At 38.7% G+C, this 15,204-nt stretch overlaps 1 protein-coding gene across 3 annotated transcripts in view; it reads left to right on the top strand.

Moving 5' to 3' along the window:
- ARHGAP18 (Rho GTPase activating protein 18) overlaps positions 1 to 14,862 on the top strand; it is a 194,563-nt gene extending 179,701 nt beyond the window's left edge. For all 3 annotated transcript variants that reach the window (XM_049654328.1, XM_049654329.1, XM_049654330.1), the window contains exons 13-15: positions 8,316 to 8,440; positions 12,073 to 12,134; positions 13,362 to 14,862. In XM_049654328.1, coding sequence (XP_049510285.1) covers positions 8,316 to 8,440; positions 12,073 to 12,134; positions 13,362 to 13,453 — 279 coding nt within the window. In that variant the 3' untranslated portion in view covers positions 13,454 to 14,862. The remainder of the gene's footprint in view (positions 1 to 8,315; positions 8,441 to 12,072; positions 12,135 to 13,361) is intronic.
- The last annotated feature ends 342 nt before the right edge of the window (positions 14,863 to 15,204 follow it).

Here is a 15,204-nt window from a genome sequence, read left to right as displayed (position 1 = left end):
TTCCTCTCTCCCTCTCTCCCTCTCTCCCTCTCTCCCTCTCTCCCTCTCCTTCTGCCCCTCTCCCCCCCACTCATGTGCACTTTCTCTCTCTAAGGTAAAGATAAATAGTTGCTGCGATGTCAGGTGAGTGAAAAATAGGAGGTTAGGCAAGAGATGCCAGCTAATTTCATTGCTGATAGGAGTACATAAATTGGTAGAATTCCTCTGGAGAGCTGTTAGCATGTGGCAGAGGCCTGAAAACCATGCTCTTCATTGTATTCGGAAATTCATTTAAAGGGAATAATAACATAACCATGTAAATAGTTATGCTTAAGTTCACTGCCATATTCTGTATACTGACGAGAATTAGAAGTAATCCACAAGGGTAGAGATGATTGGTTACATGAGTTATGGCATATCTGTGTAATGAAATACCATGGAAATACAAGTGTATATATATGACATCAGAAGATAACCATAATATGTTGAAGAAAAGTTACAAATTCGTGAAAATTGCCATATTTTTAAGGGGTAGTATCATAATTTTGAATGCTTGCCAGAGATCAGGAATGGTGCAGTTTCATTGAAGTATGAGGTGCAGTTGTCTCATTTTTTACAGACAAAGTGAGGATCAGGGATCTTAAATGACTTAAGCTTATCTAAAAAGGAAATGGTAGGGCTGGAATTTGAATCCAAATCTATATATCCTTAAATCTGGGTGTCTTTACTCTTATTCTCTATTTCTTTAATATCACAGAAAAATTCTGAGAAGGATATATATCCTAGTCTAGGGCTAATGTGTAGTAATACAATGAAAATGTAATAGTGCCATTATTTATTTTTTTAAGTTTATTTATTTTGAGAGAGAGGGAGCACATGTGGGGGAGGGGCAGAGAGAGAGAGAGACGGAGAAAGAGAATCCCAAGCAGGCTCTGTGCTGTCAGGGCAGAGCCCAGTGTGGGCCTCAATCTCATGAACTGTGAAACCACGACCTGAACTGAGATCAAAAGTCAGAGGCTTAACCAATGAAGCCACCCAGCCACCCCTATACAGCCACTATTAACATATGTTTAATATATAGCTTTTAATGGTCCTCCTGGTCAGTGCCAACACCCAGCAGAAGGATTGGAAGGAAGTATTAAATGTGAGCCAGAATGACCCACAAGATGTAGAAACTAATTGGATATGAGGAGTGTAGAATGAGGAGGAATCTAGAAAGACTCAACTGATTTTACTTTGGGTAATTATATCACTGAGTTAAAGCATTAAGCAAAAGGAGCACACTTTTGATGAGGTAGTCAGTTTCTGACATTTGTAGTTGACTTGCCGGTGTGACAGTACTTTGGCTACATGGGCTGGAAGCTCAGAGGGCAGCCAGAGCTGGAGGTGTGCTTTTGGGATTAGCAGAGAGATTGCCGTTAAAGCCAAAGGATCCAGTATTTTAGTGGTGGGCCATGGAAGAGGAGCTGGTAAAAGAAACCAAGAAATGATAGGAAGCCAGAGAAAGTTAAGATTATAGCATCTTAGAAGTCCCACGAGGAAGAGTCAAGTAGGTAAAAGGGCGTGGTTAGTAGAGGCCGAGTATGGTGAACATTGGATGGAGGCCCAGAGCGTTTTGCATTTGAAAAGTCAGTTCTGACTTTGTAGGCCGTTAAAAATCATCACTTTCTGATAGGCTTCAACTTGCAGTTGCAACTGATGTCTCACACAAATGCATGCACACATGCACCAACCACATCACATTCTCGAACTCGTGTCTTGAGGATATAGCTCTAGTTCTGCCAGCAGTGAGACATTAATGACCAATCATTTTCTCTCTCTGGGTCTTAATTTCTTCTATAAAATGCAGGGTAAGACCAGATTAATAGTATCTCATCCAAAGTATGTAATAAGAGCATTTGTAGTATCATTTTTTACAAAACCTGACTGGGTCACTCCCTGGACTCACTGAATCAGAGTCTCCCAGAGCAGGACCTTGGCATATGTATTGTACAAACACTGTGAGTGTGATTTTTTCCCCCATTTGGTATTTATATGTGTGTAAACGTATATTTAATTGTTTGTTATGGAATTTTTCTTACCTGTTCATGAAAACAGCCATAAACCCATCTCCAGTGATCAAACCTATTTTTCTAATCTCGTTCCATCCTGTCTCTCACACTTTTCCTTTTTGTTTTTTTAAGGAAATCATAGGCATTCCATCATTTCACTCATAATTATCTCAGATTGCATCTCTGCCTGATAAGGGTCTAGGACAGCTTGCTTTGATGAGCATCTTGTTATGAACTGCTGAATTGTGTAGGTTTCAAGTTCATTGTGGACTTAGATTTGTATGATTTTTTTCTACTGTCATTCAAGCTCACCTTTCAAAGTAAACAGAAGCTGCATGTTTATGAGAAAGAGATTCCATGAAATAAGCTGAGCTTGCTCACGTCTCCCTTCATTGGTAGAGGGAATGTTCCTTCTGTGGTTTAACTTCAGCGTTAACTCTGGATGATCTTGTGTCACACCCGTAAGTTACAGTTGAGGGACTCAAGTTTTAGAGAGCTTACATGACTTGCTAAAAGTCCAAGATGATCTGGTAACCTTTTAATGTTTAGGATCTCGGACATGGAAAAGAAATCTGTTGCTGCACTTTCTGCCATTCTTTTCAGAAGAATCTTGGAGTTGGCAGCAGTGTGATGTAGATTCTGGGCTGTTTGTATCATGGGCCACCTGTCTTTGGTCACAAGTCTGTTTATAATTCCATTTCTTGTTTCATTTAACAGCTCTGACCCAGAGCATCATTGCAGGTATTGTTTTAAGCCTTTGCTTCAGGTCTGGAAACAGTGTCTGGATCTACTTGGGGACCCATGTGAAAAATCAAATTACAATATGAAGCACAAAATCTTGTTTTTTTAAGATGTTTTTTGATTTTATAGTGCATAAAAAATACTATATTAGAAGAGAGAAATATCAGAACTTAATTTTGTTGTAAATTAAATGCTTATTACTTCGGAAGTTATTTCAGATCCTTCTTTACAGTTCTCTGAATCTGTGAGTTGGATAAAGTTTAAACATTTGGATAATAAAGGCCCAATTATAATCAGGACTGAGGCAGTTCAAGATCACAGAGAATGGCTTCCATATTTCTACCTCCAGTTAGAGTAAGGTGATGAATATGCCATTTTAGTTTAAGATACCTTGCTAAAATGTCTTTAATTTTCTAAAATATGTGTTATATCTGGCCTTTTTCTTAAGAAAGCTGTATTTCCAGTTTGCCCCTTTGAAGATAAAAGGGTTTTCTGTAGCATTAAAATGTCAGCTTTACATTTTGCTTAGTTTTTAACGCAGAAAAAAAAAAAAAAAGAAATATCCATTTTAAAGATTTGACGTTGAATTTCTAATCTAGGGTATAAAACTAAGAGCAATGCAGTGTTTATCAACATGTTATGAAGAAATATTGAAATCATTTTTTATTTAACCAAATAATAAAATCATGTTTTTTAAAATAAACTTTATTTATTTTTTTTTTAATTTTTTTTAACGTTTATTTATTTTTGAGACAGAGAGAGACAGAGCATGAATGGGGGAGGGTCAGAGAGAGTGAGGGAGACACAGAATCTGAAACAGGCTCCGGGCTCTGAGCTGTCAGCACAGAGCCCGATGCGGGGCTCGAACCCACGGACCGCGAGATCATGACCTGAGCCGAAGTTGGCCGCCTAACCGACTGAGCCACCCAGGCGCCCCTTAAAATAAACTTTAGTTCCATATATAAAACATATGAGGACCATATATGAGATAATTTTTTCCATTATAACAGTTTTTGCATGCATAAGAAATTATTATTTTGTAAGTTGTAAAATCCTTTGTGACAAAATTTTAATGGTGTGTTAGTGAAATACTGCTCTTCCTTGGTCTTGCTCTACATCACATAACTTCAGCTCACCAGAACACCAAAAATAAATACATTAAAAAAAAAAAAAAAAGAGTCACAGCTGTTAAGACCAAAAAATGTGAAACAGGAAAATTACAAAGATTATACTATTCACAGATTCAGTTATTATGGCTCAAGTTAAGAACAGACTGTTTGCTCTAATGATCAGGCATGTTGTGTCTATTCAAAGCTTGGCAGCTCAATGTAATTAGTATACTAATGGCTTGAGTATTTGATACAGCATGATTCTGGAGCTTAATAGTAATTGTCATACACTAGAGCTTTGGCATCATTTATTGTTTACCATCTTTAGTAAATATCATTTGACCACACTTGTCAAGATATCTGGAAAAAAAGAAAAAGTTTCCAGAAACAACTTCTAAACTCTTCATGTTCAACCATTATATCTACCAGTAAACACTTTTTTTTTTCTCCAAGGGTGAAGGGCATGGCAGATTCAAAGTGAGTCGGACTCTGAATCTGTATATCGTTGTGAGAATTTGGATGGGATGTCTTACTATAGAAACAAACACTGAAGTGTTTCTGTCCTACACATTCATGCAAGCACACATAAATACACATAGACAGACACATGCCTTCCCTGCTAGAAGTTTCCGTAGTCATCAGGGAGTGTGGCCAATCAACCTAGGAAGGTGCTATGTGCCATCGTTGGCCCAATGGAAAGGTTTTCCCAGGCACTGATACTCGACTTCTATGTGAAATGAGTTGGTAGTTCGGGCAGCATTCAAGCTGATCCAAAACTGGCCTAGCTTCATCCCCTGCTCACTCAGGGAAAGGTGTGAGAAAGTGTAGTTTCACAGTGATAAGGAGTCTGTATGCATGCCACTCCCCATCTGCTGGCAAAGCCATAATACGGAGATTACCTAACATTTCACCTACACACGAGACTTCTCAAGTGCCTGAGAAGCTAGTCCGTGGTTCTCTTCCTTCCTAACTCTATGGGAGAGATGCTGGATTCCTGTGTCAGATGTGCTGCTCTGGGGTGTGACCCCCCAATACCACACTGACCCCAGTGCTGTGATTTATAAGGAAGCCTGGCTGTACTCTCTAAAGCACGGTCTCTGAACTCAAGTAGAAAGCGTAGGCCACAGCCACAGTATTCGAGGCCTTCAGTTTTTCATGAGGTGCCTTATGGGAAAAGTGGTGGAATCCTCAGGCAAATGCATGCAAATGTTGGTGACTCCCTGCAGGAGTAACTGACTGAAGTATTCCTTATGACACTTAATTCCTTCCTTCCTCTCTTTCCCTTCCTGTCTCTTCTCTGTAGAGGAAATACCATGTGGTACATGGAGGCAACTTTTTTTTTTTTTTTTTTTTTTAAGAAAATGTTCCTAAATGCTTTTTTTTTTTTTTTTTTTTTTTTTTTTTTTTTTTTTTTTTTTTTTGCTATCAAGGCAATACACATTGGTATATGTTATTTTATTCTAGGGAAATGCTATAATGTTAGCATAGCATTCTCAGAACTGTTTTTGAGTGATTCATTTAATCAATAAACACTTGATAGTTGGCTACAGATATACAGATGTGACTCAGGTATGTGGCGTGTAACTAGAACACAGGTGTCATATATTAGAATTCCATTACAAAACAATTTCAGTGGAAAGAGGAGATTCTTTTTGACCCTGTAGATCATGGAAGGTTCTATGGAGTTTGATATATTTGAGTTGGGCCTTAAGAAATTGGTAGCAGAAGATATTGCAGAAGAGGAGTAAAACATGCATGAAGACAGGAAAGCCTGGGTGTTTGTAGCCAATTTGATTGGCCTTTTTAATCCAAACAATAGAATGGTGCCACAGGACCATTGTGGGTCCCATAGTGGGACCATAGTGGGGGGAAAGGCAGACAACGGAGGGAGCTTGTCATATCTCTGAACTCTCAATGGCAATGTATTTTTCTGGATCCTTTTGCTTTCATAACTCATTCCTTGTAGACCTTCTATATATTAAAACTTAATTATTATCATCTTACTTCAGTTTAAATATCAGCACAGATTTGCCTGCCTTTTTGATATTTTAGGGTTGGATAAGATGTAATTCTGGGAAGTTTTTGTCACTATTACTTTTGCCAAAGAAAACCTGTATGTAAGGATATCTGACATTATGAGTCAAGCAGATTTCCTAACTTTGCTAAATCAGCATGAAGTATCTGGGTATCTGCAAACCCTAGCCTGCCACTCAGGGCCCATCATCATCGTAATAATAATGGAATCCAAAATGCCAGTATGTGTTTCTCACTTGAGTGGACAAGGTGGATTAGGGTTTTATGGACACAGACTCTGTGCTTCAACTGTTGCTATTACAGTTTCACTCCAACATTCATGTTGTCTGTCAGCTTCTTGTTTTCTGCCTCCTGTGAGGTAATAGGGAAGGCCAGGCCAGCAGGTGAATGACCAGAGCAGCCTAGAGATGAAACCCAAGGCAAAAGTGCATGTAGCATAATCCCTGAGTTAGAAGATACACCACTGATTTAATATCTGCCTTGAAAAAAAAAAAAGGCACACTAGCCCATTAAATGCCCCATCCATTGCAAGAAGCAGCTCATCTTCCACATGTTACAAGTGAAAGTAAATTGTCACAGAATCAAGGAAAAAGGTAACTTAGATTTGCATCCTACGGGTGAGGTGGAGGTCAGAAACTAGACGAAGTTATCGGGCCAAAAATGTGCCCCAGAAATTGGAAGTCAACAGACCAAGCCAAGGGGCGAGGCTGGATGGGAGAGAAGCAGGCGTTGAGAGGTCTGGGCGTGGGTTGGGATTGGGACATCCTTCAAGGATGGGGCTGAGCACATTTCCCCAGCAAGACCAGTTAAAGGACACTAGGAACAGTCCCTCTCCTAGCAGATTGGCGAGTGGGCAGCCTTGGAACGCACTGTCTTCCGTGGGAGGGAGGGCTCCCGTGGCCCCTCACTGAGTGGTCAGGTGAGGGCAGCAGGGTTTCGCAGGTTGGCATGAGGCCCCCTGTGGTGTCTCCGCAGATGTAACAGGTGTTCGCAGCCCTTTGGGGAGCAAAGCCATGGTCTTACATAATCCCATGCTCCTTTTTCGGTCTTAGGAGTATTGCTTCTTTTCTTTGTTATTCTGGTGCTACATTTCACTTGTTACCGCGAAGCAAGTGTAAATCTTTTGGGGGATGCCTACATTTTGTTGTAGCCCGATTCTAAAGCCATGTTATTTTTGTTGAACTTTAAAAGAAGTCACATTGATTCCATGTGTGGTATTTCCATGCTTTATGTTGGCGGGGGTTGGGGGGAAGCAATTCAAGACCATGTACCTTAACAAAATCATTTTGTGAGCACAGAAAATACTGTCTGCTACAAGATTTGTGTCTTATTTATCTACTAAGTAAGTAGACCTAGCACAGTGCCTGGTAATCAATACTTAGGAAATTTTAGTGTTTTGTTTTAAATGTTTGTTTATTTTTGAAAGAGCACAAGCAAGGGAGGGGCAGAGAGAAGGGGACAGGGGATCCAAAGCAGGCTCTGCGCTGACAGCAGAGAGCCCAATGTGGCGTTTGAACTCATGAACTGCAAGATCATGACCTAAGCTGAAATGAGGTGCTCAATTGACCAAGCCACTCAGGTGCCCCAGTAAATTTTAGCTTAATGAAACAAGGTTTTGTAACATTTAAAGCGTTATCTTTAAACATAATTTATGCATGCTGTTTGTTGTCAGGCCTGTTCATGACGTACAGTTATAAATAATAAATTGTTGTTGATTGTAGTGGAACCATTAGAAATTAATTAAGCCTAATATGTCAGGTGTCATAGCTGATACTTTGATATGACAGTCCTCACAATCTTTCATTATCTCACTAAACATACAGTTCTTAACATCTATAGGCAAAGGAATTAGAATTGGTCATCATCAGTTCAGAGTGTGTGGTCACAGTGGAAGCTTACTAGCCAAGAGAGGAGCAGACACAATCCAAATGTATAGGAACGTGTGTGCCATTTTTAAAAAAATACTCCCAGGAACAAACATTTCTGTGAAATTGTGTCAATGCACAGGAAGATTTTTTTTTAAACGCATGCATTGCAATAGCACACAAAGTAACTTCTTTCTGATTCAATTTCATAAATTGCTGCATGAAGAAGCACTCTCTAGTAGATAATACTCAGAAATCAGCACTTAATATGGCAGTAATGGTTATTGCTGTCATTCTTTACATCTTTAAAAATAATTAAGCATTACTGCATAGGCATTATAAAGTTCCCCTATCACCATTAAGAGGATATTTGAGGTTTGATGTAATTTAGCAAATTACATTATACAGTAGTTAAGGTTTTTATGTAGTGAAGTAAAATGCATAGTAGTTAAGCACACTTCCCATGTAATGCATTGTACAGAGTTACATGTTCCAGCCGCCGCCAGCTTTGTTCCAGTGTCATTATTGCTTTGCAGGCTGACATTCCTCAGGGAGTGATTCGAGTGCAAGCTCCCCATCTTTCGAAAGTTTCCATGGCAATACAGCTAACTGAAGAACTAAAAGCCAGTGATGTCCTTGCCAGGTTTCTCAGCCAAGAAAGGTAGAGGCCTGTTTTGTTTTAATCATTCCACAATATTACTCGCACGCGCGCGCTCTTTCTCTCCCTCCTGTTAAAAACAGAAAAAAAAAAAAAAAAAAACAACTATGGGTGATGTGAAGTGCTTCAAAATTTCATCTTCCCAGCAGAAAAGAACAGACTTGATAACGAGACCGTTGGAATGACTTGAGTTCATTTGAGGTAGTTTATGCGCAAGGGGAGCCGTCTCAGGCAGGATATCTGAGCGCGCCTGTGCCTGCCGTGGCCTTGGCACGTGAGACCCCTCAATATTCTTTCCAGAATATGGTGACTGGAGGTTAATTACTGTGTGTGGGCCATTAGGAAAATCACTAAGTAGGATACAGTGGGTTTAAAACAAACAAACAAAAAAAATACCACTTTTTCTAGGAACTGTAACAAAAAGAAATGCTTAAATTCAAAAACAGAAAACAAAACAAACAAAAAAAACAAGGTATACGAAGTGAGAGAGGATAACCAGTTCCTTGAGCTCTGGAGTCTCCAGGACATAGAGCATGCCTTCCCTTTAGGGACAACCCAGCCTCCTTTGTTCTGGGGCTGATGGGGTAGGAGGAGTCCTTTGAAAGCTATTGTCCTCCTCTGCTGGTTTTAGAGCATACACTCTCTGAAACATTTTACAATACCCTTTTTTAAGTTTTTGGAGGTTTAACAAGTGTATTGGGCTTTCTGTGTCCCCCTCATCTCCACTCACTGAAAATTAATTATTATTATTATTATTTTTTTTTTACAATTCAGGGAAATCCGGGATACTGGCATCTCAGCTTATGAATTTTCTGTTTTAGCCTTTCATAGAATTTCATCTCTGCATTCTAGTATTCAAGGGCATCGGTGAAGTCTTCTGCCAAAACCTCTCCAATGTTAATGCAATACCACACGTATTCAATATGTCTGGGCTCTGTTTAGGGCCCTCTGCTAGATGTTGGAAGAGGTATAAAGATATATTTTAAAGTATCTTCCCTCAGGGCTTATAAATTGGGAGAAGAGATGAGCCGGTGCAGTAACAGATGGTGATGAACTAGAAGAGAGGCTTATTGGTAATATCTGGGCTTTTGGTAAGCCAGCACAAACTCCCCTCTCAACAGTACTGTGAAGTAAGCACGAATGTTACTTCTGTTTCACTGATAAGAAAACCGAGACTTTGTGAGGTCACGCATTTCATGGGTGATGGTGCTGAATTCTGAAGGTGTGTTTTCGTCTCCAAAGGTTTCCCTTGAGACACTCTCCATACTCACCAGGATCTAGAAACCATCACGGATCTGGGGCCATTGGTGCAGAGTCTGGGAGTAGATGGAGTTTTAGGGGATGAAGGCATGGAGCAGTTGGAATTTTTCAGATGTCTTTGCCCCCTAAAGGGGGTGTCTGCTTCATGAAATCAATCCCCTTCCTCTGCCCGTCCTCTCCCGGAGTGGGTACCTGGAGATCTGGCCACACTGCAGACAGAAGCCGCTCTTTCAGGCTAGATAGAGTTAATTTATACAGCAATTACTTTTAGGATCCAAGTGTTCAATTTAGTCTGTACTTTTGTTGCTGTGCTTGCAGATGATGCAATACAGGATTATGAAGTTGCACAATATATTGAACTGTTACTTTAATATTTAAAGTATAGCATGATAGTGGTAGGCATACTGTTATAGAAGGCACCGGATTTGTGGCAGTTGTCCCCTGCCTATTTGGAGTTTCCGGTTGGGATGCTTTTATTAAATAATAATTTGTTGCCCCCCCTCAAGTGGGGTCCATTTTTCTACCTCCTCCCTTCTCGCCATCCTGCTGCACTCAGAGGGAAGTCTGGTAAACTTCTCTATCCATTGTCCACCCTCAAACCCCCAAGCATTCCTCAGCTCCTTTCTTTATGCTTGGGGATACTGGAGGGAGATGATCTGGATCCGAGTGCCAACTTTTCTGTTTCATTTTAAGCTAGTTTTGTAATCTCTTTTAAGTCTCAAGTTTTTCATGTGTAAAAGTAGACCATAATAGGGCCCGAATTACAGTGCTGTGACAACGAACTAGGAAAATGGCCGTGAAGCACACAGCACGGTCTGTTTGGGTCATACAAGTGAAATTCTCAGTAAGGGTTTATATGTATTTCCTCTTGCACCACATTCCCCTCTTCTACCACCTGGATTCCACCAGTGTAGGGGCAGTTGGGAACCTTACCTTCCTCCTCTTTTTCCACCCCTACTTTCTCCGCCAAGACAACAACACATGAATGACATAAAGTAAATATACAGTAAATTTCACATTTACTCGCCAGTCTTGATAAAGACTGTTGTCTTTTCTTTAATTATGGATGTGTTGATTAGCATTATGCAAAACCTTAGATTTACCAGGAAATCCAGTTGAGGTTTCTTTAAAGTGTAGCAATGCCTGACTAGGTTGTTTTTGGTTTTTCGTTTTTCGTTTTTGGTTTTTTGGTTTTCTTATCACGTCTCCCAAAACATTCAGCTTGGTCTTCATAGAAATAATGACTCTTTCAGTAGACTCCTAGTGTATTGGGTTACATACCATATTGTAAATAATTATTTAATTTTAAAAACAAGCATCTGCCAGTTTCGAAAAAAAGTGAGTTGTCTCTCGGTTAGGGTCTTAAATGTGAGCGCGTATGAAGCCCTAAGTGTCTAGCATGTCACAGACAACAGAGTGGTTGGAGTTGGATAACCAAGGTGAGTCATTGGATGGTTGGTTAGGACAGCTTCTGCTGTACCGTAGTTTTCATAATGGTTTCAGTAAAAGTCAGATCTGCTTTTCCCTGCAATTCCAGGGAGTGTGTGTTTGGGGCCTTGCAAGAGCGGTTCACAAACCTTTCCAGGCACCACAGCCCACTGGAGAGCATTTGAAAAGCAGATTCTTGGACTTGTTGTAGGCGTACAAACACCAGAGTTTCTAGAACTCCAGGTCTGAATTTTTAGCAGGCTTCTTCGGTAATTCATAGACAGAGTTTTGAAAACCACTGAATCTTACCAACTTTTATTATTTGAACCTGATGTTCTGGAAGAGTTTATTCTTTGAAGAGCATGAGTCTGTAAATGCATCTCTTACTTGTGAAGGCTTCATAATGAATATTTGCTTCTACTTGGAGTATATGTGAGTCCTGTACTTGGATGGCCAGCACAGGGAGGGCTATGAACCCTGCCCTATTCTTTACATTCACCTTGCATAGTGTTGGAGCTGTCAGCAAAGCAAACACATGACAAATACTGGTTGAATAAGTGCAGTGTGAAAACTAAGATGGAAACATTTCTTTTTATGGTTTGATGAGAACTTTTTCGGCCCCCATGCAAAGTAGTTGATCATGTTAATAATTGTATTGGTAGCTAAAGTGTTATGTTCCCTTTCTTTTTAATTTTACAAATTTAGATGCTGATTTATTATTTTGTCTTCAGATGTATGAGTCCATTTGTTTATTTTAATTTACAGGTGTGACATTTTTATTACCTACTTGGCACACTTAACAGATGGGAAAATACAAATGTTAGATAATTACAGTGTGTCTAAGTTATGAATTTTCCACACAAGCTAGAATTCCCCAAGCACATTAAAGTGATTTACTTGCAAGCTGTTTGATGATACAACTAATCAGTTTGTTTTGTCCCTAATAGTGGGATTGCCCAGACTCTTAAGAAAGGGGAAGTTTTTTTGTATGAAATCGGAGGAAATATTGGTAAGCACATTTTGTTTCTCTTTGTATCGCATATGCGGATTCGACATTGCCCATGCTTCTTATTTATATCTTTGGGGGAAAAAAAGAAATTAGAAGTTAAATATAGTGCACTGTAGATAGCTGATGAATAGTGTGGATTTTTTCAGTGGTCTGACTCTTCTCTACAGGCTCTATTTGAGCTTCTCTGTGCAAATGCCCATCTAATGTTGAACCTCAGCAAGGACAAATTCCCTTAAAATAGTAGCAACTTCTAGAATGATAATGAAGTTTTTCAGAACTTCTTTCCTTTTTATATGCTTACATCACATCTTAATAAAGGAAGTAGCTGTGCTTGTTTAAAGCCAGGATTACATTTTTGTTATGGCTCAGTCCTGGGTATTTTTAGTGAAAGCACAAGTTATTTTTGCCATTGTTGATTGCCTACTAAATAATACACGCACAAACGCACATACGCAGATATATACACATACGAATACAGACACGCTGGTAATTTAAGAAATCAAAATAGAATAAGTGGATTAATTTTGACTGTGCTTTATATTTTACATGCTCCTTTTCAGTTATCAGTGGGTTGTACTCCTCTCTATGAAGATGTAAAATATCCTTTTATTTTCTCTTTATTTTAGCCCTTGAAAATGATACAGGTGAAACTGTTAACAAATACTAAATGAAATGGTGTTTAATTCAAAATAATAATTGAAAATATTTTAAGAAGTTTTGTGGAATTTTTTTCTGGGACGTAAAAATGTTGGTCAATATTGAAAATTTAATGTGGGAGTATGGAGACTCACTCTTAAAATTTAAATAAACAGCAACTCTGTCAGAAGCCTGGAACTGTTAACTCTATTAGCAAGGATTATTTAAATATTTATATATTTAATCTTGCTCTTTACTATTCGATATTGAGAATGAAGTGTTGTTTCTTCGGTAGATCGCAAACTGTTGCCACTCTTAATAACGGTGAATAAGCTTTTGGTGAACCAAAGCCCCTCACACGAAGTATTTTCAACTTCCTAAATTAATTTGAAAAAACTTTCCTTTAGAGAAAGACTACTATGTTGACTTTTTCAATATTTTGGCCAAGTCTTACAATATTATGGGAGATGGGAAAGGATGAGTGATATTTTGAAGTCTAAGATTTTAGAGTTAAACCACGAGGAAGAAGTTTAAAATCGCACCCCAGCTTCTGTACCGTATTCAACTGATACAATAAAGTCTCTTTGCTAGGAGAACGCTGCCTTGATGAGGACACTTACATGAAGGACCTGTATCAGCTCAACCCCAACGCAGAGTGGGTTATAAAGTCAAAGCCATCATAGGAGACTGAAGCTGCAAATACCCACAAGGACTTCCTTGGTATACTTGCTGGGTCAAGAGTGGAAATAAAAGAAATGGCAGGACTCTTTGTTCAAATGTACCCGACTACTGAATAATGACACTCTGAAGCCTTAAAAAGTTAGAGATTTGTGCTGCCGCCGGAATTATGTTCATTATTAATAATATGATGGGCACCCAAGTATCTCTGGAGTGAGAGGAAGGGGAGTTAATTAGCTTGGAGACCATTCTGCTGTGTGAAAGGTGCCCAGATGTGACCACTTGTTTTATGTGAAACCATCCTGTCCTCCCTCTCACTTGTTTTCTCCTAAAATCATACACCTAGTAATCTGTGCTCTTTTCTCCTTTTTCTCCTCCTCTTATCTGCCTTCCCTCAACTCCGGTTTGCATTTTAACCAAAAAGATCACAAATACCAGATATCTGGCAAGTCGTGAAGACAATACATCTTAAAAGAGACGGACTTCAACAGGATTCCTGTCACTATCCCATGTTAATATTCCGCTCTCCGAATCATTTGTTCAAACAATAACATCCCACTTCTTCCTGCTGTATCACATGAAGTGATTTGCGTGGTTTTCAGTTCATCTGACGTATGTGCACAGAACCGTATCCACTATCAAGAAAATAAGCCTGTCAGAAACTGCCAATTATTACTGAACTATTCAATGTTTATATACTAAGAATGATTAAAATCTATCCATGTCGAATAACTGGATTATGGATAACAGTGAAAGCCAGATCACCTCATGTATGCTGTATTCTTCTAACTGAAATTTATGAAGTTCTAGCTGGCTTTACCTGTTGTCATATTAGTATAAATATGCATGATAGTATAATCCAGTAATGGTTGAGAATATATTCTACTGAAAGAGGGATTTTTCTAACTCATAAATAAGGCTGCAGGAAGAATTATTTTTTTTGAGTATGACACAGTCATAAGAAAAAGCTTTTGTTTGTGTACTCACTTTAGATAATCAGAGTAAATTTATTAAAAATGCTGTGGAAAGTACTATTCCCAGGGATTTTAGTGCACAAACCATATTGTGACAATAGATGAGCCTCTGAACTGTAAATAAGAGGAACGAAGTGAGAGATGTTCAATATTTTATGAGTTTAGAGTGTAGTAAATAAAAGGTGATGTAAATGAGTGTTGCACAGACTGTGTTTATGATACTTTTAGTAGTATTTTAGGGACAATTACACATTCTCAGAAGCTCTTGATGTCACTCCAATTAGGAGGGAAAATGCTGTTAATGAGAACAGTCATAAATTTTTAGCATGTTGTTATAAGAACATAAGCCTGTGGATCTGATCACTTCAATAACACTGTGGTGATTTGTGCCATTGCTTTTTTATTTAAAAGATTTTTATAATTAAATGCATTTTTCTAAATTATCTTCTCTTGGCATTATTTTAATCCTGTATGTTTATGAATGTGCTGTATTGTTGTTTATATTTTTATTTTTGCTAAAAGCCACTTCTTTTATGCTCCTCTTTCTCCTGCATCATTTTTTAAGTGGGAAGACATGCGGAAGATCTAAAATGGTTTCCTGCCTTTTTTCCTTGAGCAAACTTGCGTTCTTTGGGATTTTTTAAAACCATGTTATATTTATTCTGTTTCTGATTTTGACAGTATATATTAATTTCTCAAAATGTCTTATTAATAGAGTTTAAGTTATTGAAAGAAATTGATGATATAAACTCAAATAAGTGTTGAAGACATTTTAGGGAGTG

The sequence above is a fragment of the Panthera uncia genome (assembly GCF_023721935.1).
Source record: "Panthera uncia isolate 11264 chromosome B2 unlocalized genomic scaffold, Puncia_PCG_1.0 HiC_scaffold_24, whole genome shotgun sequence".
NCBI lineage: Eukaryota > Metazoa > Chordata > Mammalia > Carnivora > Felidae > Panthera > Panthera uncia.
Note: the sequence above shows the minus strand (reverse complement) of the source record. Positions and strands in the feature narration are given on the sequence as shown.